At 39.4% G+C, this 25480-nt stretch overlaps 2 protein-coding genes across 2 annotated transcripts in view; one reads left to right on the forward strand and one right to left on the reverse strand.

The window, feature by feature from the left end:
* Nucleotides 1-8600, reverse strand: part of LOC113673872 (uncharacterized) — a 13553-nt gene extending 4953 nt beyond the window's left edge. The window contains exons 1-10 of the mRNA XM_027190327.2: nt 7437-8600; nt 6439-6790; nt 5256-5358; nt 4152-4651; nt 2971-3174; nt 2551-2619; nt 2305-2377; nt 1417-1562; nt 894-1014; nt 238-391 (exon numbers count right to left, since the gene is read on the reverse strand). Coding sequence (XP_027046128.2) covers nt 238-391; nt 894-1014; nt 1417-1562; nt 2305-2377; nt 2551-2619; nt 2971-3174; nt 4152-4651; nt 5256-5358; nt 6439-6790; nt 7437-8530 — 2816 coding nt within the window. The 5' untranslated portion in view covers nt 8531-8600. The remainder of the gene's footprint in view (nt 1-237; nt 392-893; nt 1015-1416; nt 1563-2304; nt 2378-2550; nt 2620-2970; nt 3175-4151; nt 4652-5255; nt 5359-6438; nt 6791-7436) is intronic.
* A 457-nt stretch (nt 8601-9057) lies between these two features.
* LOC113673880 (uncharacterized) lies at nt 9058-25467 on the forward strand. Its single transcript, XM_027190338.2, has 16 exons — nt 9058-9225; nt 9799-9869; nt 10513-10547; nt 11733-11793; nt 12286-12349; nt 13344-13424; nt 14207-14316; nt 15366-15424; nt 15508-15590; nt 16421-16457; nt 17192-17237; nt 17706-21911; nt 22435-22814; nt 23774-24253; nt 24814-24915; nt 25013-25467. Exons 1-16 carry the CDS (start codon nt 9160-9162, stop codon nt 25201-25203), a joined length of 6072 nt encoding a protein of 2023 aa, XP_027046139.2. The 5' UTR covers nt 9058-9159; the 3' UTR covers nt 25204-25467.
* Nucleotides 25468-25480: the final 13 nt, after the last annotated feature.

Below are 25480 nucleotides of genomic sequence, written 5' to 3' on the forward strand. Positions count from 1 at the left end.
CGTCAAATAAGAAGCTTTGAACGCTAAGAAATTCCAAAATCTCACATACATGTGGTGCAATGCCACCTTACAGTTAAACGTCGGCAATGTGCGTTTGTCCATCGTGGTAAATGAATGTTCACATTTGAAAAGCAAAGCTATCAATTAAGGATGGCAAGGCTTTGATTGCTACGATGCTAATCTTCGTCAGGCACAAAAGTGACTCTAGATCGTTCCTTCATTTATTACAGTACGTACATCATTTTCATTTTCTCCATGGTAACCGTCTTACTGGCCTTCTCCTGCGATGTTTTAATGGCTTCCTGAACTGCCAGTGGCTCTCCGCTTCTTTGGTAATATTCCAAAATGGCACGACGAGCTACACCGCAATTCAGTAAATCCATGATGGTATCTAAAGGGTAAATTTTAAAAGACAATATTGAAAGGCTCGTCAGCATTTGTAACATAAATTCTGACGCGCAAAAGTAAGTTCAATTCCTGAAGTAATTTCAAGTAAGTGCTGAGAATCGAAAATGATTGCACTGGTTTTAACGTGCGTCACTTCGTGATTGATTTAGAAATCTCGCCCCATTCTCTCAACCAGTCAGATGTAAAGGTGAAATCATTCGCGCGTTTTCCCGCGCTTTCGCCAGCTGCATGTTTTTATATCGAGTTTTAATTGGCTCCTCGTCATAATTCCCTTTGCTCTGATTGGCTTTTATGGTTACTTTGTGATTACGTTAGTCAGTTAAAAAGCAATTTCAACACGGACTGAGTACTCTAACGCGGAACAACATCGTAGGTGCAGCATCTTTTGCAAAACAGAAGGTCGAATTCCACGAAAGATATAACCATTTGCTCAAAATTAACATTTCCAATTGTGTGACTCGCGATAACAAGAAAGACCTTTTCACCTGCGGGATTTTTTGCGTCAATTTTCGGTGCTTCCTCACTCAGCTGGTATTCCTCAGAAGTTGCAGTGTAAGCTTTGATAAAAAGTTCTGGTGCCATAGAAGGTTCCCCATAGTAGGCTACCTAGAAAAATAATGTAACAGTAAACAGTTAAACAAACAGAAAAATCACTAACCAACTAAACGAAAGGAAACAAAGGTACAAACAAATAAACGACCAAAAGAACGACCAAAATACATACTGTTGAAGGAAACAATAAATGCACGAACGCACTTACGAACACACACGCGTATGAACGCGCACACAAACGAACGAAACGAAACCTTTCCTAAAGATCACCGTTCGAAAAGAACGAACAAGCACGCAAAAGCGAAGGAGCGAACAATAAACAAACAAGTAGACATAAATGTGCACTAAAGTACGCACGAACGTAAAACGAACCAACAAACCGAAAAATGAAAGAAAGATCGCGCAAGAGCAGATCAACCAAACAAGCGACGACCAGTTAGCAACCAACTGTTTTACCTGACCATCGCACAGGAAAAGAATCTTGTGAAAAAGATGGAAGATTTCTAGCCGGGGCTGATGAATAGTGAGAATAACAAGTCTGCCTGATTCAGCAACAAGATTGAGATGATTCAACAGCTCTAGGGAAGACGATGCGTCCAGACCTGGTTTAAACATAAAATGTGAATTAAAATTGATTTTAAACCGAGGATGGGATCACACTAGGCGGCAAATCACAACAACGCGTTGCAGTCACAAATTGCAGCTAAAAGTAGCTTCGTGTCGCCGAAAAAACAGTCACACAGGTTTACAATTCTGCTTAAGATCGTATAAAGAATATAAGTCATAGCGACTTGTTTGGAATAGTTAAATGAATACTAAGCCTCGATCTTAAGGAAGCGGTGCTGTGTATGACCATTTGTAGTAGTGAGCACGGGAAACAGCGGGGGAAAGAGAGGGCAATGAGAATCATGGTGGAGAAATGCAGGAATGGAGGATATAACGGAGAGGCAGAACAAACCCGCCAGGCCACTCAAGGCAATGACGCTGTAAGGTCTATAACCAGAGGGAAAGAGGAAAGACCAGGGGCGTAGCTAGGATTTTTGAAAGGGGGGTTCACACTGTGTCTAATAGAGGGCTCTCGGCGCCGTGTTTTCTTGATGTGACAAAGGAGGCTTGGAAAGGGGGAAGGGGTGGTCACGGGCACCCCAGGACCCCCCCTCTCTCGCTACGCCATCGGAGGGGGGGGGGCTGAGGGATAAAAGCTGGGGCATTACAGTACTACAGACATCAAAAGAAATATGCATCTCTGTGCCCTTTACTTCTCCGTCTTGCGTGTAGTGGCAAATGCTTATCACAGAGAATGAACGCTTGCTTTATCACGATCACGATTTAACAGTCACTCACCTGAGGTTGGTTCATCGAGAAAAAGCACTGAGGGCATGTTAATCAACTGGAGAGCTACACATAGGCGACGTTTCTACACCAAACAGAAATGTGGTATGAGATTTTGGAGTACTGAGGTTTAGTAAACTAAAAAAGGTAGTCATATCCAACAGGAGGTGACGAAGTCCTGCTAACGTCGATTTCGACCGGTTATTTCATTCGCCTGCTTTTAATCCTTGTAAGTAGTGCAGTTGATATGTTACTTACTTGGCCTCCACTCAAACCCAGGCCCGTTGATCCTCCTACAACCGTGTTAGCCATTTGTGTCAATCCAGTCTGGTACAGAGAGAAACAGAACCAGTTTAAACTTACTTGGCTATAATACATTCTCTGAAGGCGCAGAGAGCAATGTGCACTGGGCTCCTTCTAAAAGAACGCCTCTAAGCCCCAACTATTCAAGGCCAAGGTCCTTCGGGTGTATCACACTTCTTAACTCACGGATTGGCAAGGTATTTACTCAATCTGGTCTTAGCTTAAAGCTAATAAGGGTCCCTTTGTAATACTCCTTCGGCAGCCCCAGTTGTGTGTGCCCCTGAATCTGCTTTGTGAACCCTACTTCCAGACTCCAGTAAAATAAAACATTTCTTCCAAAGTTAAACCAAAGGTTATCGAAAGTGAATAACTAACCTCAGCAATAATTTGTTCAACGCGTTCGTATTTCTTTGCAGCACTCGTTTCTTTGGGTAGCCGCATGTGAGCAGCAAAAAAGAGATTCTGCCGGACAGTGAGCTCCTCATAATAAGGCACAGCCAGCTGTAACACATAACCAATCTTACGAGCATACCAGTCTTGTACTTGACCCAGGCCAACTCCGTTGATGTACACCTGGCCCTACAGGGTATGTGAGTTAGAACAGATATGGAGGTAAGGGATAAATAGAGTTCACTTACACCACGTGTTTCATTGTACAGTTTTTTTAAGGTTGGAAAAAGGGTTTTAAAACCTCAAAGAAAAAGAAAACAGAAAAAGTGGAATAAAAATCTATTAACACGAAAGTGCGCAATAAAAGTCTTCGGAAACCTAAAAATAAACTGATCAAATTTTTCGAAAATCGTGTGGAACGATCCTTGTGTTATGAAGTATTTAGTTAGTTTATAGTTAGTAATTTATTTAGTCAGTTCAGTATGATTTAATCTTTTGTTTATACTACATTTTTTTCAGCTGTCGTGATGAGTTTCCGAATTGCGACAATCTTGTCTAACTTCCTAAAGCGGACGTGCTTAGTTTGTCTACTAGCCTTGCTTTGGACCCACACGAAAGTTTTTGTTTTGGCTAACGCAGTCAGAGGTTGATTTAGTTCATCGGAAGCATTATGATTAAGTTCTTTGTTATTCATTTCGAAAGTCTCGTGAAATTTTTTAGTTTAGTGTTCTACCAACAAATGTTTATAAGGGTATAGTTGCAACGTTGAGTATGACTTTATTTACAGTTTAATAACCCGTACAACTGTAGCACGACTCCGCATGCGCTCGTACTCGGAGCACCAGAACATACTGAAACATCCCGTAACATGCTAATTCTATCATGCCATGCAAAATCTTGTATAGAAGGCAACCTAGTAGTGACATGCAACAAGACAACCGTGCATCGTACGGAAAGCTTCGATTTCCGACCGTGTCTTTCTCGGAAAGGTTCGGTTGTCGACCATTGTCGCGGATTTCAAGAAACGCGTACCGCAATCACATGTTTCAAAGGTTTATAGAATATGTTGAACCGCCCTGCAATCATATAGTTTATTCAATTTGAGATAAATTCAACCTTAACTCCTTTTCTCCTTAAGAAGAAGCGAGAAAAAAACTCACACAAACCTTAAAATGTCCAGAGCGCCGCCTTCCTGTTAACAAGTCAAGTAGTGTTGTCTTTCCGCATCCGGATGGTCCCATGATCGCCACCAGCTCTCCAGTATTGAAATACGCCGACACACCTTTAAGAATTTGCTTTTTAGAGGGGTTACCATCAGCCGCATCCACGGGGATTTGTTTGATTTCTGTGTTGCTACCTTGTAAGAGTGCCATTTCACTTCCCGTATAGGACCCCCAAGTGGAGTGACCGTCCAATTTGGCCAACGAAGACTCAGCTTGAAATTCCTGGGAAGTTTCCGTCGATTCTGTTTCCAGATTCGTAGAACCATTTGTCAACTTGGAAGGTAGAGAGTTCAAGTCGCCGTCTATCTCGTCATCTTTACTTTCCTCATAATCTTGTCCATCGCTGCCAGAGTCTTCCTCCACAAGACAACCTCGAAGTGTAAGCGATGTTTTACTGTTCCTATCTGCTCTGATCACACTGCTGGTTTCTTCAGAGCTGAGGTCTGACAAAGGGAAAAAATGTCAACTCAAGCATTCTTCTTAAAACGTACAAGGATTTACATTACAGCAGTTCCAAAAGAAGCCCACAAAAGAGCGTAAAAAGGCCCGCACGCTGTCTTAAAATCTTCTTGGAAATGTGGGTGTTGATTTTTGTAGTAACAGGAAAACCTTAGGCTCAAATCATTTCTAACGATCAATGCAAAATCTTAACCTGGACTCCAACGGGCGAATAACGATAACCTACGGGTAAATTGCTATGCATCGGATAATTTTTAACAGAATGTACCGCGCTATACACCGGATAAAGATTTATGCAGTGGATCGCATTATCCACCCTTTAACATCCTTTAAACGACCGTGCCTGGCCGCCTTAGAGCTAACCAATAAGCTCTCTACGGGGAGCTAGAATCACTCACAAAACACGAAAGGCCTGGAACCTATTTTGACGTTTAGCGATTTCCCCCGTGCGGTCTTAAAAATTGGGGAAAACATAAAAGCTGTAAAAGGTCTCAATCAAGATTTATTGGAAGGCGTAATCCTTCAAACTGTTTTGTGAAACTCTATCAGTATTCTGTAGTAAACAATGCACAATTTTACTATTCTTACCATCGTCAGCTTTCTTTTCCTTTTTCTTTTCCTTTACATCCACTTCATATGTTAAGGACAAGCAAGCTATACTAACAGTTTCACCCGCCTTGCAAAGTGGAAGCTACAAAAAAAGACATATGAACCGTGAATGTTTCATTGATCCTCCTCACTTTTTAACCCCTCTCTTGTAAACTACACCCCCCTCCTAATATAATAACCCCCTGTCTCTAATAATCATCCTCTAATAATCATCCTCTAATAATCATCCTCTAATAATCATCCTCTAATAATCATCCTCTATCTATCTGACTTCTCCCACTGTTACGCCCCCGGAAGTTCCGCTCTAGTTAACTCCACCTTCTCTAAGGACCCCCCCCCCCCCTCTTTCATGAGCCTTCCTCTCTATTAAAGCCCCTCTCTATCAAGCCCCCTTTCTATTAGCCTCCTCCTTCTGTTTTATGCCCCTTCTCTATTACGTCCCTTTTCCTATCACTTCCCCTCCAACAAGCCCCTTTCTATCAGGATCCATCTCTTATAAGCCCCCTTTTATTAAGCCACCTCTAACAATTGCCACTTTCTAATATGCCCTATCTAGGAATAGAGCACTAGGTTTCCCCTTTTACCACTTTCTTAAACAAACGTTTTACAGTATTTGTTAATCTTAGATCTTTCAGGATTCATTTTGTCTTAACCCTTTACACCCTGAAATCAGTATGCAAATTCTCTATACTGTTCTCTCTACATTTCCTGATGTGCTGACAAGGAGAATTTGTTTAACAATCAAGAGGTTCTTCAGTTGATTATCATTTCCTTTATTCTCATGACATTAATGTTGGATTTAGGGGTGACATTGAAAGGAGAAATTAGATGCTAATCACTCTAAGGAATAAAAAAGTTTAGCAGGAGTGGGGGAGTAAGATGGATAGGGTGATCACACCTCAGGGTGAGGGCTAGAGCACTGCAAGAGCACTGCAGCCCTCTGTTCTGCAGATCCAGACCTCCTTAATGAAACTAAGGGTTCATGGTTTCCTCTTTCTTGTCTTTCTTCATATCAAAACGGATGGTAAAAACAAACTTTTTTTATAGCGACATCAACATTCAGATAAGGAGGTTTTTCTCGGAGTTAGTCGAGAGTAAAAGCTGTGGAAAATAAGAGGATGACATGGTCGAAATCTAACTGTAACTGGTAACACATGCTTACCTCCTTTCTTGCTTGAGAAGTTTCACTATCATTGAGATAACTTTTCTGTCTTTTCATTAAATAGCGATAATAAACCATAAAACTTGCTTTCAGTCCAGAACAAAGCACTGTGATAACCAAGGAGAATGTGATGATGACTACTTTAATAACATCATGCCAGACTTCACCTGCATCCACGAAAATTAGTTTATCAGGGCAGGTTGGATTGCAGTGTGCACCAATGCAGCTGTCAATCACCTTGAAGGTGGTATTACTAGATTTCACCCAGGTAGATAAGAAATCTTGAATGCTGATGCTGGAAGTCCCATTTTTAATTTTTGTTGATGACCAAGTTCCACTTTTAACTCTATGACTATGAAGGAAAAAGGAAAACTATTTTGTCACAATAGACACAGGCTAAAAAGAACCTGTTATGTTGACAATATCCCGTTAAATGAAATGTCTCCCACAAGTAAATTAAGCAAAGTTAAAGAGAAATTCTTAGAGCCCCAAAGGAGATGATACTCATCTGATGTTGCACCAGCCCCTCTTCCCCACCCACGAGGACATTTTTCCACCCTTACATCCGGGTATTTATTTGTACTCATAAACAGAAGGACTTTGCACATGAGAACCACGCATTTTCAAAGGAGGGTATACACCAAACATGAACGGTCTCGTCCTTTTTATGGGCTAAGGGAGTGGGGTTAGGCCAAAAATTCTCCTAGGGCAGCGATTGGAATATTTTTCTCTTCATCAAGGTGTCTTGAGCTATCGAGATCCCTATTTTGTTCCGCTTTAACTGGTTTTTTTTCCTTTTTCAATCGATTTGCATTTCTTTTTATAGCACTGTCTGTACCGGAAGGTAGTGCATTCAAGTATTTTATCCATGATAATCCGACGTGTGTGAAAGGTCACCTGATAACAGGAAGGAACAGAGATATTTACTTCATTTGGGTTTGGAGTACCTCCAAACTTGTCGCAAGCACGAAAAATTAATTTCAATTAATTCTTTTTACCTGAATTTTCCATTGTCTCGGGTAACTTCTATCAAAGGTTGTAAAACGCTGTCTTTGTCCCAAAGACTTGACGTACTCAAATAAGTGTGTTGAAAACAAGCCGGGACAAAAAAACTAACACGACGCCTTTGAGGAATTTCAAGTGACTCATTCATGGCTCCGCCATACATACTTACTGCAGATAAAAAATCTGCTACATGATTTTCGGCTGTCTTTCCCTGACTTTCAAGCCTTTTAAGCACGTCCGCAAACATATAAATGTCGTACAAACTAAAAACAAACGCCATTTGCATTGCGGTCGAAATGTGGTGTGTAAGGAGACACGACGCTGATAGGCAACATGCGTAACCATATCGCATATCTGCACATGCAGCCGACGAAATGTTCGTTAATTTGCCAAATTCAGAGTTCACTCTGGATTTGAAGCCATCCTGGAAGTTTATAAACCATGCCGAGTCTATTATGAAAAGAAATCTGGGCTTCGTTGATAAGTAACTGGTAAAGTTTGTTGTAAGCCAATTTGCGTGATTTAAAACTCCTATCCCTCCGGCACTACTACCCGAAACCACGATCTCTTCTGAAAGTGAGATGTTGTAGTTCTTGTGTAAATCTTTGAATACTGAACGAAAAATCGTATGGCCTTTAAAACTGAAGTTATCTACGGACGGGTCATTCACGAAATCAAAGGATCCGTTCCGGTGAGTTGATTTTTTACCAAGCCACAGGTCACTGCTACAATAAGGGACCAGCACATGATTATAGTTGAAGAAAGTCGGATTTTCACTTTTTGAAGAAGACAAGATATCTCTTCCGATTACTTTTTCGGGCAGATACTTCGAAGACATTAACACAGTCGAATTCTTGTTCAAATATCGCTTGTTGCAGTCTGCCTTCGACGAACAAAGACCCCCGCTCTCAAAGAAAATAATCCAGTTATGAGTCCGTCGTTGTCCGATGTAGAACACCGCACGCGAATTGTCGTTGCAGACTGCATCTTGAGTGCTAATAATCGTCTTGTGTAATTGACCCAGCATCTTGACTCTGTAAACAATTTGAAAGATAGAAACTCCAACGAGTACATATTTCCATGACATTTCTGTAGAGCTGTTGCTTGAAGCAGTGAAAAGTAAAACTTGTAATTACGCGCGCGACATAGGAATCTAACACGTTCAACCAGTCTTGACAGAACATCAGGAAATGTCATACTAAAAACAAACATACTTCTGTCACGCAATCTAACAACTTTGAGTCACGTAATTCAGACTGAGAACAAAATAACATTCCAGAATGGATGAGAAGATTTTAAGAAAGTTACAAGGAATTGCCTAGATATTTCTTTAACGTTAATTGTGAACAATAATCGATAAGTAAAATATTCCTGAATAATAATTGTAAGCATGTTGTATGTTTACTAAATGAGACCGGGAAACTTATATTGATAATCTTGTTTCATGAAGGAATGAATCACGGGCACACTTCTCTTTTTGTATTTAAAAATACAATCTTATCTCAATAATCTTATCCTGATAATCCTCAGACCCTCATATCCTTTCCAGTTCTTTCATTTTAGCACACACCGTGAAAGACTGGTGTAGAGATAGTCTTTCTCGTTCCCAGTTTTCGGCCGTGAAGTCAAAATGGCAGAAGATTGTGCAGGGGAAATTCGTGGTGTTTAAAATCGCAAGAAGTTATAAGCTGTCAGAAAGCAGTGTCTGATTCAACAATGGCTGATTCAGCTTCAGACAATTCTATTGATTCTACTTGCTCTTCATGTGCAAAAATGAAAGAGGTTTGTTGGGTCTTTTCTAAAAATAATTGTTCCAGACCCTTAAAAACGTCCAAACTACGTCTTGTTTCTAGTTTAGTTTACAAATATGAGGTTCTCACTTAAAGGACACCATTTGTGTTTCGTACAATTTTCCGACTGATTCTGACAATGCTAAGAACGGTCCATGAAGGTTGACGATGTTTTATTACGCCTTCATTGATTATGAGTGTTCGGTTCTCATGTACATGTGCTTTGCTGCAAGAAGATAACTGAGTACACTGACAAGCTTCATTATCATGCATGTTCCTTTTATCCCGTTAAATCACAGTGTCCTCAATCAGTCATGTACAAATAACCACAATCTCCATAACCTTTCTTTGTTGCTATGTTTATATGAGTAATGTTAGGACTTTGCGGGACAACCACCCTGGAAAAAAGAGTATGTATGTCTTAACTACATATATGTGCACTTCTTATGTACAAGTGGTTTGAGCTTCTCAGAAGAATTAAATAAATTTCATAACTAGTAGATTTTGGTCAATGTTTTGTGCAGTTAGGGCTCTAATGATCATGGCTACTTGTGGTTTCTTTCAGGTACTTGAGGCCACTAAGAAAGAACATGCACTGACTCTAAGAATGATCAAGGAAAAGATTATTTCAACAGAGTAGGTTAAATTTTACCTTTTATTAAAAAGATCAACCAAGGAGTTTGTGTTGACAAGACAGTGAGATTAACCACTGAGGCAAAAAGTTTTTGGTCTATGTAGATTTCTTGTTATGAATTAAAATACATTTGTACTGTTTTACAAAGTGAAAACTTAAGTCTACAGGTAGTTACATGTAGCTTTATTGATTTTGTTTTTTTTTCTGTAGTCTGTGTCCATGTTTTATGTCCCTGACCTAAAGAAGCAAAATGTCTCTTCTCTTGTTTTGCTGCCTGGTGATTAAAATAACCTCACATTACATTTACTGTAGCCAGCCTTCTTATCATTATTGTTTTTTTTTCCTATGAGAGCAATATTTTAAACTCTACTCCATCTTGAATCAGGGGTTAAGGTATTTGCTTAAGACTTATTGTCTTAAGTTGTTTAAGTCTGAGCAGCTCTCTTTAGAGGTAACAGCCTTGAGGTTAGTTTTCACTGGAGACAGAGTCATAGTCGGAGTCACTGGAGCACTTTCAACCTTGTGTTAATCGCAAATCAGGTTGTAAGCAGAGTCAAAATATAGACTAAATCAGAGTTAGAAGAAAGAAAACAATTTCAATTTTTTCCAAAACTAACAAGTTTGTCGTTATTTTTGCTATTGTAGTGAGCTTATCAAGAAGTATCAAGAGAAATGCTTGGGTATCCTCTCAATGTTTTCTTCAAGATGAATACTATGTATTTAATTTTGTTTGTTTACTTGCTTACTGCAAAACTTTAAAATTGATTAGTCTCCATATCATTCCCTCTCTTTGCCAATCAATCATAACCATTACAATTTCCTCAAATGTGATTGATGCATTACCTGCTTTATTTTTCACTAATCATTCTGTGCAATTGTTATTGAACAGTGTAATCCGACAGTTGGCTGTAATGGGGTACCTGTTACTGGACAGTTGATGCAGCCAATCATAATAAGTCCTTTCAGCCAAATCCACTGACCACAGAGTTGATCACAATAACCATAGCAACAACCACTTATCCTATAAAAACAGTGGAATTTCCATAATTGAGGAATTTTTTACCAAGACAATGTTTCTATAAGAGATATTTGTTCCAACTGTTTTTTTCTGTTTTCGAAAATTGCAATAGATATGATTTATTGGTAACAGGACTTTGTGTTGTCCAATCCTGTCTGTAATCATACTTGTGTTTGACAAATCAGACTTCTGCTTTGCGGTCAACTGATTTTGTTAATTACTTGCATGATTACAGAGTGAATTGGACTTCACTTGGTCCTATTACCAGAATTAATTTAAATGTACAAATTATTGGACCAGGTATTACACAATGTTGGGTAATTGGGATATCCAGACCCTCCCCAACCAGACAACAGGGATGTTGTGCTACTCCTCAGAAGCCAAAATTTTTTAAACTACAGGATAGCATTTAATATACTGTGGCCTTCAAAATTCTCTTGTCTTGAAGTATTTCTTAGCTTATTTTGGTTGTAGTTAAAAAACAAAATGTGTTTTTTTTTTCTGAAGCAGGAGTTTTAAACCCCACCCCCCCCCCCTATCAAAAATTCTGAATCAGTCCCAACTAACATTTAGTGCTTGGTGCTCAGAGCACCTTTAAATGGTATTCTATGTGTTAGAATTCTTAAGTGTAATTATTTTTCCCTTCAGAATATGGAAAACTTAAGTATGTGCAACAAAACCATGACTACATGTAAAACTCTGAAAGATTCTGTATGGTATAAGTTCTGTGTAGTGTATTGAGTACTTGGTAGTGAAGACCTTTTGGATTGCATATACTTGTCTCTAGAAATATTTACTTACAAGTTAATGAAGTTCTCTTTTGAAGTGAGTCCTTAACCAGTTGTAGAATCTGATAAACATCTTCAACAAGCCACTGACTTCACACTGAAACTGGAAGCAGCTCAGATGTAAGACAATTTGAAATGATACAATCATGCAATTGCCATTGTATATAAGATTGTCTGGAGTTAGGTTTTAAAAGCCAAAACTACTTCAATTTAAATTAAATGCTGGTGATGGATTTGTTTTTAAAGTAAAATGATTTGATATGGAAATTGATTTTAAGAAAAATTATTTGATGCAAGGGTAGTGCAGGACATCATAAGATGTACATGCACACTTTTAAGACTCAACACCTTTGGTATTATTTTTAAAATATGTCATTTTCATATTTAGAAATGTGTTAATAGTTATTAGTATTGTAAGCCCTTGTTGGGAGATAAGAAATTAATTGATTGTGTTATATGACATAAATGTTCCATATGCCAAAAAGGAATATTTGCTTAAGTTTAAGCATTTTTAAAATTGCTGGAAAGTGAATGTTCAGCCATCTTTAGTCTTTAAATTCTAACTATATCTGGAATTGTAGTATTTATCGTAATTTTGTGCTATGACTACAGGAAAATTGAAACTTTGCAAGGCCAGCTGGACAGGGCACTACATTCCAGTGAACCTCTGAGGAAGGTACCTATCTTGTTGAAGTTGATGTTGTTGGTGGTGGCTCTTTTTACTGTTTTTCAACAGTGTGGCAAACATGGGGCTTATGATAACTAATTTAAGTGTGTGCTGAATGATCTGACTTGAATGTCAATTGAACACCCAATCCCATGCACTAGGGGTCAAATTTGATGATGGGGTTACAAGGATTTCTGAAATGTTTTGAAGTATGACTCAGACTTGGTAAAAGTAGATGACTGTGAAAAGTTCATTAAGGGCCAAAAGGTCATTATTTTGACCAGAGTAACCAGCGGCATATTATCAAGTAGCCAGCAGAACTCTGGCTGTCACCAGCCTGTTTTGAAATTCCTGGGGTTGAAGTTGGTTGGTTTGATATTGTAACAACATCCCTGCCTGCCATTTTTGTTGCATTACACATAACGTGATGTTACTGATTACATATACAGAAACTTTTTTTTTTGAGCTCCACAAGTAGCAGAATGTTAATAGAATCCTACCAAGTGTATGGCTTTGCTTGGAGCCAGAGTTTTTTGTTCAGAACCCCATGTTACCTTACAGTCCTTGACGGTCTTGTGTGGTCCTAGGTTTAGGTCAGACTGATTTTCAAATCTTTAGTACAGTTTTGATGCAGATCTTATACCTTTTAAGTTGGATTATGTTAGAAGTATGGTTTTTTCAACATCAGTTACCTCGCACCCCTTTCCACCCTGAATGGTAGTTGCTATGGATATGCTCATGTAGACATTCATTTGTTTACTTCTTGTCAATCTTAAATCTTCTTGAACAAATATGATAAAAAGATTGGTAATAATTTGTAGGATCCACATACTTTTTCAAAATCACCCAGCAGGACCCTTTCCGAAATCATGGATTACCTCAAAGAAATTCAAGTCATTCTTCCCCCTTCTACTTTTCATTTTATCATAAATCATCATTTACCTAACTTAAAAATATTTTACCTTGTTTCAATTTAAGTTGGAAGTGCTCTTGTTTATTTCAGAATGTAGCGCGACTGCACAGGGAAAAGTCTTTAGCTGATTCAACCATTGCAGAGTTACAAGAAAAGCTACAGACATTTGAGGTACTCCACCAATGGGATGATATAAGTACATTCTTTTCAGTGGTTTAACTCATAATATGCACAGTTATTTTGCAATTTGCATAGTGTTTTTCCAAGCCCCGAAGGGTAAAGGAAAAATAAAAACAATGAGAAAAATGTCCATGCTTATTATATGTTAAACCATGGAATAAGGGACTAATAATTCCACTATTATTTCACTCTAAAGTATTTTGATTTTAGTTTGCAAAATACATCCTACAGCCTTATCTGGACCCTCTGCATTTCTGCATCATATTGATTGCATAGGAAGTATGTGAAAGACAGAAACAACATGAGCAAAACCACTGAGGTGTTCTTTGCAACCACCAAAAAACCTGTCATACTAAAAAGTTTGTTTCTTTAATAGTCAACCCTAAAAAACTGAAAAGAAAATTAAAGTTGGATCTTTTAGTGCAGCCATTTTGCTGTTCTGTATTTTTGCTCTTTCTATGCTGTAATACTGGGGCATATTCTGTATGTTCTCATGATAATATTATGCAGTAAAATTGTGTAGTAATGGAATAGGACACACTGTGTATGATATGAAAGAAACTTTGTTACATTTATCTCCTTTCTTTTAGTTGTTACTCCATATTGACATTTTTATTGAGAGTAACAGAATTGTGCTCTTGCTCAGGATTACCAGAAATCTTATTTCATGGAGTTGTTTGCTTTTTGATGATGAACAACTACTCTGTTAACAAAATACACACCAAATCAGTCCTGGTCTTGTTAATTTTTGTTGATCTTATTATCAATTGCAGAAAACAAACTCAGAGCTACTGAGTGTTACAAAACTCAAAGAAGAACAGGAATGCCAGTGGAGATTGGAGAAACAAGTTCAAGCTCATGAGATGCAAAAACGAAAAAAGAGGTAACTGATAAACATACATATAATACGGGTTCGAATCCCGTTGAAGCCCTGATTTTTTTTCAGGCTTCTTCTTTCCAATTGCTTAAATTGGAAAATTTACTGCGATGATCACATTTCACTTTCATCTACAACCGCAGTACAAATATGAATTATTTCATATAAAACTTCAAACATACATATAATTAGGAGCCCAGTCAAGTGGTTATTAGTCAGTCACGATTGGTCACGGATCAAAACAGACCAATCACAATGGACCTATGCCACTTGAGTCTTACAGCCAATAACATGATGGAAAAACTGACCAGTAAGGTTACACAAACCAGACTTAGTACATTCAAATGACCACAACCATTCACTTGACTCTGATGATGACTTCTGCACAGGTTGTCGTGACATCAGTCACCACTAGCAACAACAGTCCTTCTCAGCACTACACTATCACATTTCCTTTATTCTGGTAACCTTAATGTTTGATTCAAGAGTAATATTGTAAGGAGAAATAAGATCCTTGTCACTGATAACCCTTTTACTCCTGCAAGTGATCAAGACAGAATTTCTCCTTACAATATCAATACTATATTAATCAGATAAGTGATGAGAATAAAGAAAGATATCAATTTCAGGATAGTGAGTTGATCCAATACTAAATTGTCTGAACTAACATTATGAGAATTATATAGTTGACTGTGAGGAGAATTACAAATTTGATCTGGGAGGTAAAGGGTTAAGAGCCAAATGGTTAAAGGGCACACAGAATGCCAGCTACACAAGGGATGTGACATTTATCATCTCTTTTCGTTGCTGAATCCTAGTGAAGATGAATCAAAGCTCTTGGCACCTTGAAAGGTGAAAATATTGTGAAATTGGTATTACATGTATGTTGCAGCAGTGGAATACGCTCTAAGTCCAAAAAAAGTGACAGGAGATCTTTACTTCTATCAAAAAAATAATGGCAAAATTGAACCCCCCTTGTGAAATTAAAGTGATCCTTTCCTGAGGTAGGAGCTAATTTCTTGTGATTTTACTTCTCATGAAGTTGTTTTTTTCAGCTTGCAGAAAAGTGAAGCTGCTATTGCAAAGCTACAGGAACAGATCAAAAAAGAGAAAGGTGACTAAATTATTTCTCAGACTTTTTGTGCATTTTTGTTTGCTGTTCATATGTCTAAGGTGATCATGTCTCGTGCTGTTTAGAGCAAAACAAGGAGATGTCCAGTTTGCTGAATAAGGCGAATAGAAAAGCAGCAAAGTTGGAGCAACAGCTTGAGAAATCCAAGGTAAAAGAAACGAAACATTTCTTTGCTATTCCTCATTATTTGTTCTCTGAAGAAAAGGCCATTTGTGATATATTAAAATTCAAACTTAGCTCCAAGGCTTGGGGGAATAAAACAAAGGAAATGACATCAAGGTTGAGGGATGAATAATAAATCTCTTAAGTTTTATTACCCCTAGCCTCAGAGCCATGTTAGAATTTTGATATATCAAAAACGGCTTATTGCGCAGGAGCCAAGTGGTGAACACTGCTGATTCTGCTTTCTGTTGCATGACACCAGCAGAGGTGTAGCAACTCTCCTTGGATGAGTTGTGGTGTTGGTTGTGTTACTTAATCCTGCCTCCACCAAATATTTCATTTATGCAGAACAGTGAGATAATTTATTTTGCTTTTAACGTAATGAGCAGGGTAAACCATTGCCAGTGGCTCAGTACCATCTGCCAGTGCAGAAAATGCACCTTTTGTAAATCCAGAACTGCATCCTGTAGCTGTCATATGGCGTAGCCATGCAACCACACCTTTTTGGCACCAAACTCCTGAGGGTTCTGGTATTAACATTTTGCTGGTTAAATTTAATGTCTGTGCTGCTGAACAAAAACTTGTCTTAGATTTTGGAGTACAAAATTTTCATTAGCGAGCTGTCCAAACTTTCATAGGCTTGGTGTCATTCTGTGTGATAGAAACACCTCAATGCATAAATTTTCAACTTCTAGAAAGTGCGTCTGGTTCTTTGCAAGCGTAGCTCAAGGGAGTAATGGTAGAGTAGATGAATTTCACAGCGTATTTTAAACTTATTTAATGTAACTTTTTTCATGTTTTTATCCTCTTAAACAGGATGAAATCCAAAGTTTCAAGCTGGAAGCCCGACTTGGTTAGTTCAGCTTTGTTTGTACATGCATCGCGGTCTAATTTTTGTGTTTCATTTTATTACATTCATATGAACAGAAAGGAGAAAGTATTGAACTTGGTGTTTCATGAAAATAATCTCCTTTATTACAAGATATTTATATAAATAAAGATTCAGGGCTTAACAATTGGGTAACTTAAAGTTTATTCTCCCAAATCTTCCAGCCCTCTCATTCACATTTCGTGATGTTTCATAACTTAGCTCTGAGAATTTGTTCTTAAAACAGACAAAATCCTTTTGTTGATGTTTTCATTCTTCTTGCCATAATTTTTTTTAAATTAAAACTGTATTGATGTGGTAAGGAAAACTGACTTATATGCCTCTCTTTGAATTGTTCATGTATTGAAATTTTATGGGCGCACTAACTCAAGTATTTCGTTAAACGATATTTATTTTCTCTCCTTACGTAGCTTCACAACGACTTCTGTGATTGGATTTGACTGACTGTCTGTAAATTTAGTCGCATTCTCTTTGAAAATAAACTAGTTTTAGTTTCCATGCTTTTAGTAAATTGCGTCGCTTCTTTGAAATACTATTCTTTCCATCCTCGGTTTTCATTGGTTTTTGCTGGTTATGTAGCCCACCAGACCCTCTCTCAATATTCTCCTATTTCTGTATCAAGTAAGATTATTTTTACGCACAAACACTTGTACACCTCACATTGGATTCAGATATCTTTCTCTATTTAATTCCTATAGCAAGAACTTATGGGAAAGACAGGACAGAAAAGACACCAAAATCGAGGTAAGATTGGATTTTGATCACACGACTGTCGTCGATTTTAAGTCGCATGTACTAATGAACCATAACAATATTTCAATTTTCGACAGGCCGTAAAGTTTCGGTTGTTGTGGTACTGAGCAATTTAGTTGATTGTAGTGTTGGGTGTCGATGACGTTCGTCTTCTTGAGCGCTGGTAGTTAACCGTTGAGTTTGCGTTCAAGCGTAGAAGTCGGCGCGCTTCCTCACACTTTCCCCGCACTTTTCTCGCAAGTACCCCGCAGTTTTATTGCACTTTCTCCGCTATTTTATTGCACTTTCTCCGCTATTTTACCGCACTTTACCGAAGTTTTACCGCATTTTAAACTCACTCCAAAATAAAGTAGTACCGAATGGTGCCGTTCTTGGTCTACAGTTCTTCGAATTTTTTAATATGTGTTTTGTAAAATCGTGAGCTCACGTTACCTTGCTAAGATTTCTTTTTCCGTGCAGGCAAAGAAAGAAATCTTGGCAGCCGCCTTCGTCGCCTGAGGGACATAAACAGCCCTCATCTTCGGGCTCCCATTCAGAAGAACACCTGGAACATATAATTGAAGAGCTAAATGCGTTAAAGGATATGGCCCCAGCTCTCAGTCCCCTTCCGCCAAGTCCTGGCCCAGCGGAAGAGAGTTGCAGTGAAAGTAGCAACGATGCTGGCAGCGAAGATGGCGACAGCGATTATAGTCTAGGTGATTTAGCGGATATTTTAACTGGTGATCAGGGTGACGCGGAAAATCCTGTAGGAAAATCTTTGGCAACTAGAGACAGTAGTCAAGACTTCGACGAGGATTTGGAAAACAGTTTCAAAGAGGCAGCGAAGGGTGAAAATGATAATGATATTCAAGGCAACAAGGATGAACCTTCGATGAATGAAGCCCCAAATGAGTTTACTGCGTCTGTGCTTGAAGAATCCGAAAACTTCTCTGAAACGAACTGCAATGTCGACTATGCAGGAGATGAAACATCAAAACGGGAAACATTTCATCAAGCGCATCATACCGGAACTCAAATGAGCGAATATGCACTAGAGAAAGATACGGAACCCATTGAGACTGCGCAAGTATTTAACGCAGCGATAAACAAAGCGGAATCGCCTGGTGTTCGGCAAAAGGGCAAGCGCCGAATGACATCACCGAATCCCCAGGTCATAACTCGATCCAGGGCTAAAGCGATGAAGCTAAGTTCCTCGTCTGATGGTGACAGTTCATCAGAGAAAGAAACTGGAAAAGAGTCAAATATAAGATTAGGAAATTCTTCTAAGATAACAAACACTTGCTCAAAACGTAATCCTGATGCAATAGAAAAGAGAAAATCAAAGGGTACTCAAAACAGAGATGAGAGTGAAGCTCCTTTCGTTTCCTTTACGGAAGCTCTCAGAAACCAGCGCGAAATTCGGGATCAAGGAAATTGCTCGAACTCGCTGTCTGAAGCTATCAATGGCGATGCTGGTGACGTCACGCCTCACCATGACTACGCCAACGAGCGCGAATGCCCAGGAGCCTCGCTTTCAGGGTCAAAGGAACAATTAGACGATGATAACACTTCTCGTGTACCTCCAACGGAAACGGAAGCCTCCGCATTTCCGCTGCCAGGCTCAGTCGAACCAAAGGTCCTAAGAGAAAATTCGGACGCGTTCCTATCAGCGGTTGATGTTCCCACTACAAACATGTCTACTGTACTTGAGAGCGTTTCTGAATCTCAAATTAAGACTGCCGTTCCACTTTCCCCGTCGAAAGAGTTCAGTTCTGACAATAATGATATTTCTTTAGCCGAACTTAGCGATAGAACTGACGCTTGTACTTGTGTTTCAATAAAACCTGAAAACATCGAAGCGGACGCGAAAGTTGTAGCTTGTAAGACAAATGAACTAAACGACCGAAATTTACGAGACAGTAGAAGTAGACCTCAGGCCACTGACAGCGGGTACTCGTCAAGGTTTAAAAGCGAGGAGATTGCAGATAACACCGTTCCTGTGGACAATTTACAAACCCTACGCAATAATTCAAAGGTCGATTCAATTCTTGTCGACGATGAGAATTGGTGTGACCATTCAGAGGCCGTTATTGAGGAGAATCAGGAAGATTTAAGTTGTTCAGCGGAAAGAAACAGTTCAGATTTGGGTGAATTAAGCGTGAGTAGTGCTCTCGATGATGATCGTGAAAATAAAACTGTGTTTGAAACCACTGGTTCTGATCAAAAGGAGAGTGATGTAAATTCTTCCGGCTGCAAAGCTACTGGAAAATTAGCAACATGCAGTCCAATTGAAATTTTGACAGGCGATGCAAAAATCGAAACCAGTCTGGCAATTTGTTCAAAGAAGCGTTCTTGTACTATCACTGTGAAAACAAAGGAAGAGTCCTCAATAGACAGTCACCACATGAAGGAAGTCATTGTAAACAGACAACTAGCTTCAAAGAGAAACGCCGATTGCTTTGCGTCCGACGAAGCGAAGCTTGGTAGCTCAACTGAAGATAGCGGAACTGAAAGGTTTACAGATCAAGGGGCCAACTTGGGAGAAGGAATTACAGCGTTGTGTGACGATTCCGCGACGAAATGTTCTTCTCTGACGCATAAAGGTAGAGTGGCAACTACCACCATCATCACCCCTAGTGTGACTCACACGGGAACTAACGTGACACATAGCAATACTAGAGTGTCACGCTTCAAAACAAGTGTGACTCCCACCGAAAGGAGTATGACTCAAACTGGTGTGACTCACGGCAAAATTAATGAGACTCACACGGAAAAAAGTGTGACTTACACCAAAATTTCAACAAAATTGGAAATTTCCGCCAAAGAAAAGCTTAAAGATGCAATTTATGAAGACAGGATATCTCTGTCAAGAGCAATGATTCAGGAAGGGTCATTAACGTTTCCTACGGGAGTGACGCTTTCTAACTTGGAGAATGATCTAGCGTCCTGTAAAGGTGCGCCGAGCAAAGAAAGAGAGCTATCAAAAGGCAAGAGAAGGGAGTATTCCGAATTTCAAACAGATACGAAGTCTTTAAGAACTCCCAATAAAGATGAAAGGAAGCCTCCGGTGGCTATTGAACTTGACGGAGATTTGCAATCCTGTAGAAATACTGCAGCAGATTCTTTGGTTTCCACAGACGGGGTACGGATAAAATCTGATGTGATAAGAGTTTCGTCCAGTTTCAGAGACGGGATCAAAGACTGCCCCGCAAATTCCAGGCAGGAAACAGAGAGAACCGACATGGAGAGGCAAATGCCTTGTTATAGCGGCCAAAGCGATTGTAACACATCGAGCGACAGAAGAAAACTTTCTGGTTGTAAAGATAAGATTTCCTCCTTTGAAGATGATGGTAATGATCATGAAGGGAGAGAAAGTCCTTCTTCAGCTCTTCCTGAACAAGAAAGAACTCAAATCAAAAGCAGTGAAAAAGCTTTGCAGTTGTTAGGGACCCTTGATACAAGGGAATCACCCAAAGCCTCGGCGACAGCACATGATTTGCAGGATGACCCCCCAATCGAAGCTTTGCTGAACAACCTCGAAGGCCTCCTAGAGGATTTTCCATCGCTATCGCCTCTGCCTCCATCTCCTTGCCCTTCAGACGACGAAACTGTTGTACTTCCAGCCTCTCCTATTTCAAATAGTGATGGTAATGACGTTACTATCTTGATACCTGATGCACATGATAAGTGTCCAGGCAAACGAGACGAAAGAGGCTTGACTGAACCATACTCTAAAAGCTTGAAAAGAAACCCAAACAAAAACATGTCTGGTTGTAACACAAGTTTTAACAATGAGGACATTTCGACAAAAAATACTCTTGTCAAGACCAAAACAATGACGTCGGAATCAACTTCTTCGCCAACGAGAGGAGTCCTATTGCAACGACCTTTGCAAACGCCTTTGTTGAGATCCCGTGCACAGGGAAGCGTCTCGGCAAAGCGGACTCTACAACGATCAGTGTCTGATTCAGCAATACAAAAGAAGGAGCCTCAAAGCAAAAGAGCTAAAAGACATCTCAGTGTTACTGACAAACAACAATCTCCAAAGTCGAGCGTACGTTTGGTTGCCTCTAGAGTTGCTCTTAACAAGGACGTAATGAATCAACCGTTGGAGAGCTGTGTTGGTAATAAGGGACCAGTATTTGTAAGCAACAAGGGAGCAATACTGGTTGACCAGAATAGCAACGTTCGGCCAATATTGGGGAAGGAATTACATAAAAAAGATTCAACGAAGGCAACTGATGATAAAGACAGTAAATTTCGACCTTTATCGGTTCGACCAGGTTACCAGACAGAAGTCCAATATGTAATCAAATGCCTTGGCCGCATTTATGAAGATAATGTGGAGCTGGAAATTGTGTTCAGTAGACTGACTAGTAAAAAATGCATTTCGTCCAGTACGCCGGTAGCTTCGGCAATAATCCATTTTTTGAAAAAACGAAAGGACGATCTTACGCCTCACATTCTTGAAAAACTCGAGCAGATTCAGTCTGAAGGGAGACCATTAAACTGGAAACCTATTATTTCCAGTTTTGAGTCCCGTCTATTGGAAGTGGTATCCCTGTTATCCAGTGAAGCTTTATTTGGAAACTTGATCGCGCAGTTGGTTACCCTGTGTTCTCGAAGTTTAATCGAAGCTTCTTGTGCTTTCAAAGAGGAGGAAATAAAAGGGAACTTGTCATTATGGTAAGTATTACCTTTCATCGAAACCTGAAATTATTATTAGAATGTCAAGGCAGACGCAATTTCTTTCGTCAACTCTGTCAGAAGGCGAAAACACAATATCTAGACGTGGGAAATTTCTTTTCTCTTCCGAACAGTCGAATATAATTCTTTTTTTAACCGTTTACACCCTAGCATCAGTATGCATTTTCTCCATACTGTTGTCTATGCATTTTTATGGTGCTGACAAGGAGAATTTGTTTATCAATCAAATGCTTCTTTAGTTGGTAATCATTTCTTTTATTCTCGTGACCTTCGAATGTTTGATTCAGAGGTGGTATTGGAAGGAGAAATTAGATGCTAGTACTCTTAGGGGTAAAAGTCTCAAAATGTTACGGTTTCATTATACCGTTTAAGCTTTGTGCAGGACCCTTTTTCTCAAAGTCTTGTGCAGACATCTCTATTACATTCAAATGTCATTTCTTTCTCGAAAAGTCACAATTTCATTGCGAGATTACGCTTCTTGTTTGTATTTTCGGTTTTTTAGCCGTGTCCTGACAGCCTTATGTCAACTCAAAGACGATCTTTCCAATGCTCGAACAATCCTTTATGATGTCATGCGCACGCTATACAGTTTCCACAACGCGGCCTTAGAGCTCGTTGTTACCATAGCTTCAGTTTGGCCCGAAGTCTTACGATCGCCCTCCGACTGCCTGTCGGCTGAACGATCGCCTCTAGCTTGTACACTGAAGTTAGTGTTATTGAATTGGGCCAACAAGTGTCCGTCTTTGGAATTTGGGAAAATTCTGCGTAATTTATGCTGTTGGGAAGGTGATTGTGCTACGGATGAAGAACTGAAGAATTTTGGATCACAGCTTGCCAAGTGGTTGCATGAAGAGAGCGGCGCCTCTGTTAGTGTTGGTAAAGGTACAGTGAAGGAAGTTGTTTGTATATTGAAACAAAAATGAGTTGAATAAGTCAGATTGCTAGCTATACTCATTTGGTAGGTCGTCTATGATGATTTTCTCATCCTTTCGCACCCAAAATCTCATTAATAATTCTCCTTACTGTCTGCCATACAATACTATCGGTGTCAATTTGGAGAATTTGGTGTTTGATCAACTGATAATCCCTAAATTGATATTTTTCTTCACTCTCATCACTTTTCCGTTGATATTGTATTAATACTGTAAGGAGAAATTCTGTCTTGGTCATTCATGCGTGTTTAAGGGTTTAATAGTTCTTGAGTTAAAATTGCGCTCAGTAGCAGCTCATACGCTCAATACCCACCAGGGTTTCATCCACAGACTTTAAAAAGAAGTGAGAACCACCTTATTGAGTAAAATAAATAGCACCATATGAAAGAACTGCTCAAAAGCTTTCAAATGAATGGTCACTCACCAGGGTTCTATCCACCAACTGATTAGTTATCAGTTTCTATCCACCAACTGATTAGTTAAACCCAATTTGTATATTTTAGTATTACTAAACTGTACCACTTGCAATTGCTTCTCGGTAGCCTTCATTTAAAAAGTCGTACACTAAGGTATCATCCGCAGCCTTTCATTTGAATCGACACTCACAAAGTTTAAATGCGCAGACTTTAAAAGTTAGAATTAGTGGTACCGCACCTAGTTGTTGAAAGAGCGGATAACGCTATCCAACACATAAAATGCTGTTTATCAGATAAGAGTCAGCAAAACTGACTGCGCTATCCACCGGATAGAGATTTATCCATTAGAAAGTGTCATCCACCATTCGCACAACTGGTGCCTGTATGATAGACAATACCACATGAAAGTATGGCTCGGTAGTTCTCATTTGAATGGTTACGCGCGTGGGTTTCATCCAGAGGCTCACGTCTTATGTATTATTTTCCCTCCTAGAAGGAAGATTTGTCCTCGACAGCTACTCTTTTGAGATTTTCAAATCCTTTGAGTTGTTATCTTGTGTACTTGGTTGGCAATGGACCTTAACTGATCTCATTCTGAACCACATTTGGCAAATATTAAGATCGTGGGCTGAGAAGGAGGCAGAAGGTTCTCGCACAGGTGAACGAGAAACGGCGTCAGATGGAGAGCACAGTCAAGGTCTTGGATTAGGCGAGTTCAGCAAAGCGACTTGCGTTTGTCTAATGGTCACCGACAAGGACAAAAATTCTGATTTTTCTAAAGCAATGCCTAGGGTTTTCAGCACTGAAGACGAAATAAGTAAGGAAAATACCTCTATGACAACAGGAGGCAAGGAAGGAGGGAAGAAACCTTTCACTGACGAAAAGGAAGTGTGTGGGATTTGCCTTAAGTGTGGGAATTCCACAGAAACCAGGCTGCCTGAATCGCGAATTGTGTTGTGTATTCACCTTTTAGGTAAGTTTACGCGCAAAAGAAGATAAATAGTATGTGAGTAGTCGATGTTGGAAAAACGGATGAAAACTATTAAACGAGATGAGTTTTTACAGGTTAATTTCAGTTTACAGTGCCTTTCTTCCCCCCCCCCCCCCCTCGAATGAAATCGTTACCAGCTAACTGTCTGGGAAACTTGATGAATTGCTGGGGGGAGGGGGGGGGGGCGGGAGGTAACCTGCGTTGGATTGTGCATTCCATTCAAGGTAAGTAGCAATATTCCCAGTCGCCTCGTACTACTGAAACCGATGTAAGCTGAAATGTTCTTAGAGTTAACTTCTTCCTAATGACTGGCATGCAGTTCTTATAGAATCAGCATTTGGGAGATTAGTCGAGCAACTCCCCATGATCGACATTTTCTTTCTTCTCATCACCAGTCTCCTTGATGTTAGATTGACGTTGTGAGGACAAATAACTTGCTTGTTGCTCCTGGATGTGAAATGGTTACTGCACAATCAGCGGTATCTTGCGATTAGACAAGCATCTGTGAGGACTTTCTTAAACTAAGATCTTTTTGTTTTCAGGCGGTTTATGCAGAATTGCTGTTGAAAATGGACAACATCCTGTGCCAGAAATAATCAACATGCTATGTGGACTCATAGATAATACATCACCAGACTCGAAAGGTACTGAAAAAACTGTTCGTTAACCTTTAAGAAGCCCTTCCCCTCACTTTTTTTCTAAACTTTTCCTTTAATTTTTTATTTTTTTTTTCACCAACAGTGACGTATGCCATTCAGCTTGCAGCGGCAGTGTCGCTCCTTGACGTATCACCTTGGCAACCAGGAAGAGTAGCCTCGGTTGTGAACAAATGGCTCTCTGCTTTGAAAGAGACAAACTATATCCAGACTCCCGTGTGCGTGTCACAAGGCCTGGTTTGTTTAAAGAGCATTTTGCGGGTAAATCAAATGTGAAGTTTGACTAAGACAACATGTGGCTTCAGTTTTTGAAGCTAAAACCGTCCGTGATTGCACTTACAGAGAGAAGTACTGGAGATGAATTTAAGTGAATGCGTCACAAGGTCTGTACAGGAATATATGAAAACATGTACGCGTTAATGTTAATATTTAGATATGTGTCAAAATTCGGAAAGGAAAAAGGAGAGAGAAATCTAGAAAGTAAAAGATGTTGAGATTTAAAAGACCAAACAAATAGAATAAAATGCTCAAGTTTTGAAATTTTCCAGCTTGT

This window comes from Pocillopora damicornis, chromosome 14 (genome assembly GCF_964200805.1).
Source record: "Pocillopora damicornis chromosome 14, jaPocDami1.2, whole genome shotgun sequence".
Lineage (NCBI taxonomy): Eukaryota > Metazoa > Cnidaria > Anthozoa > Scleractinia > Pocilloporidae > Pocillopora > Pocillopora damicornis.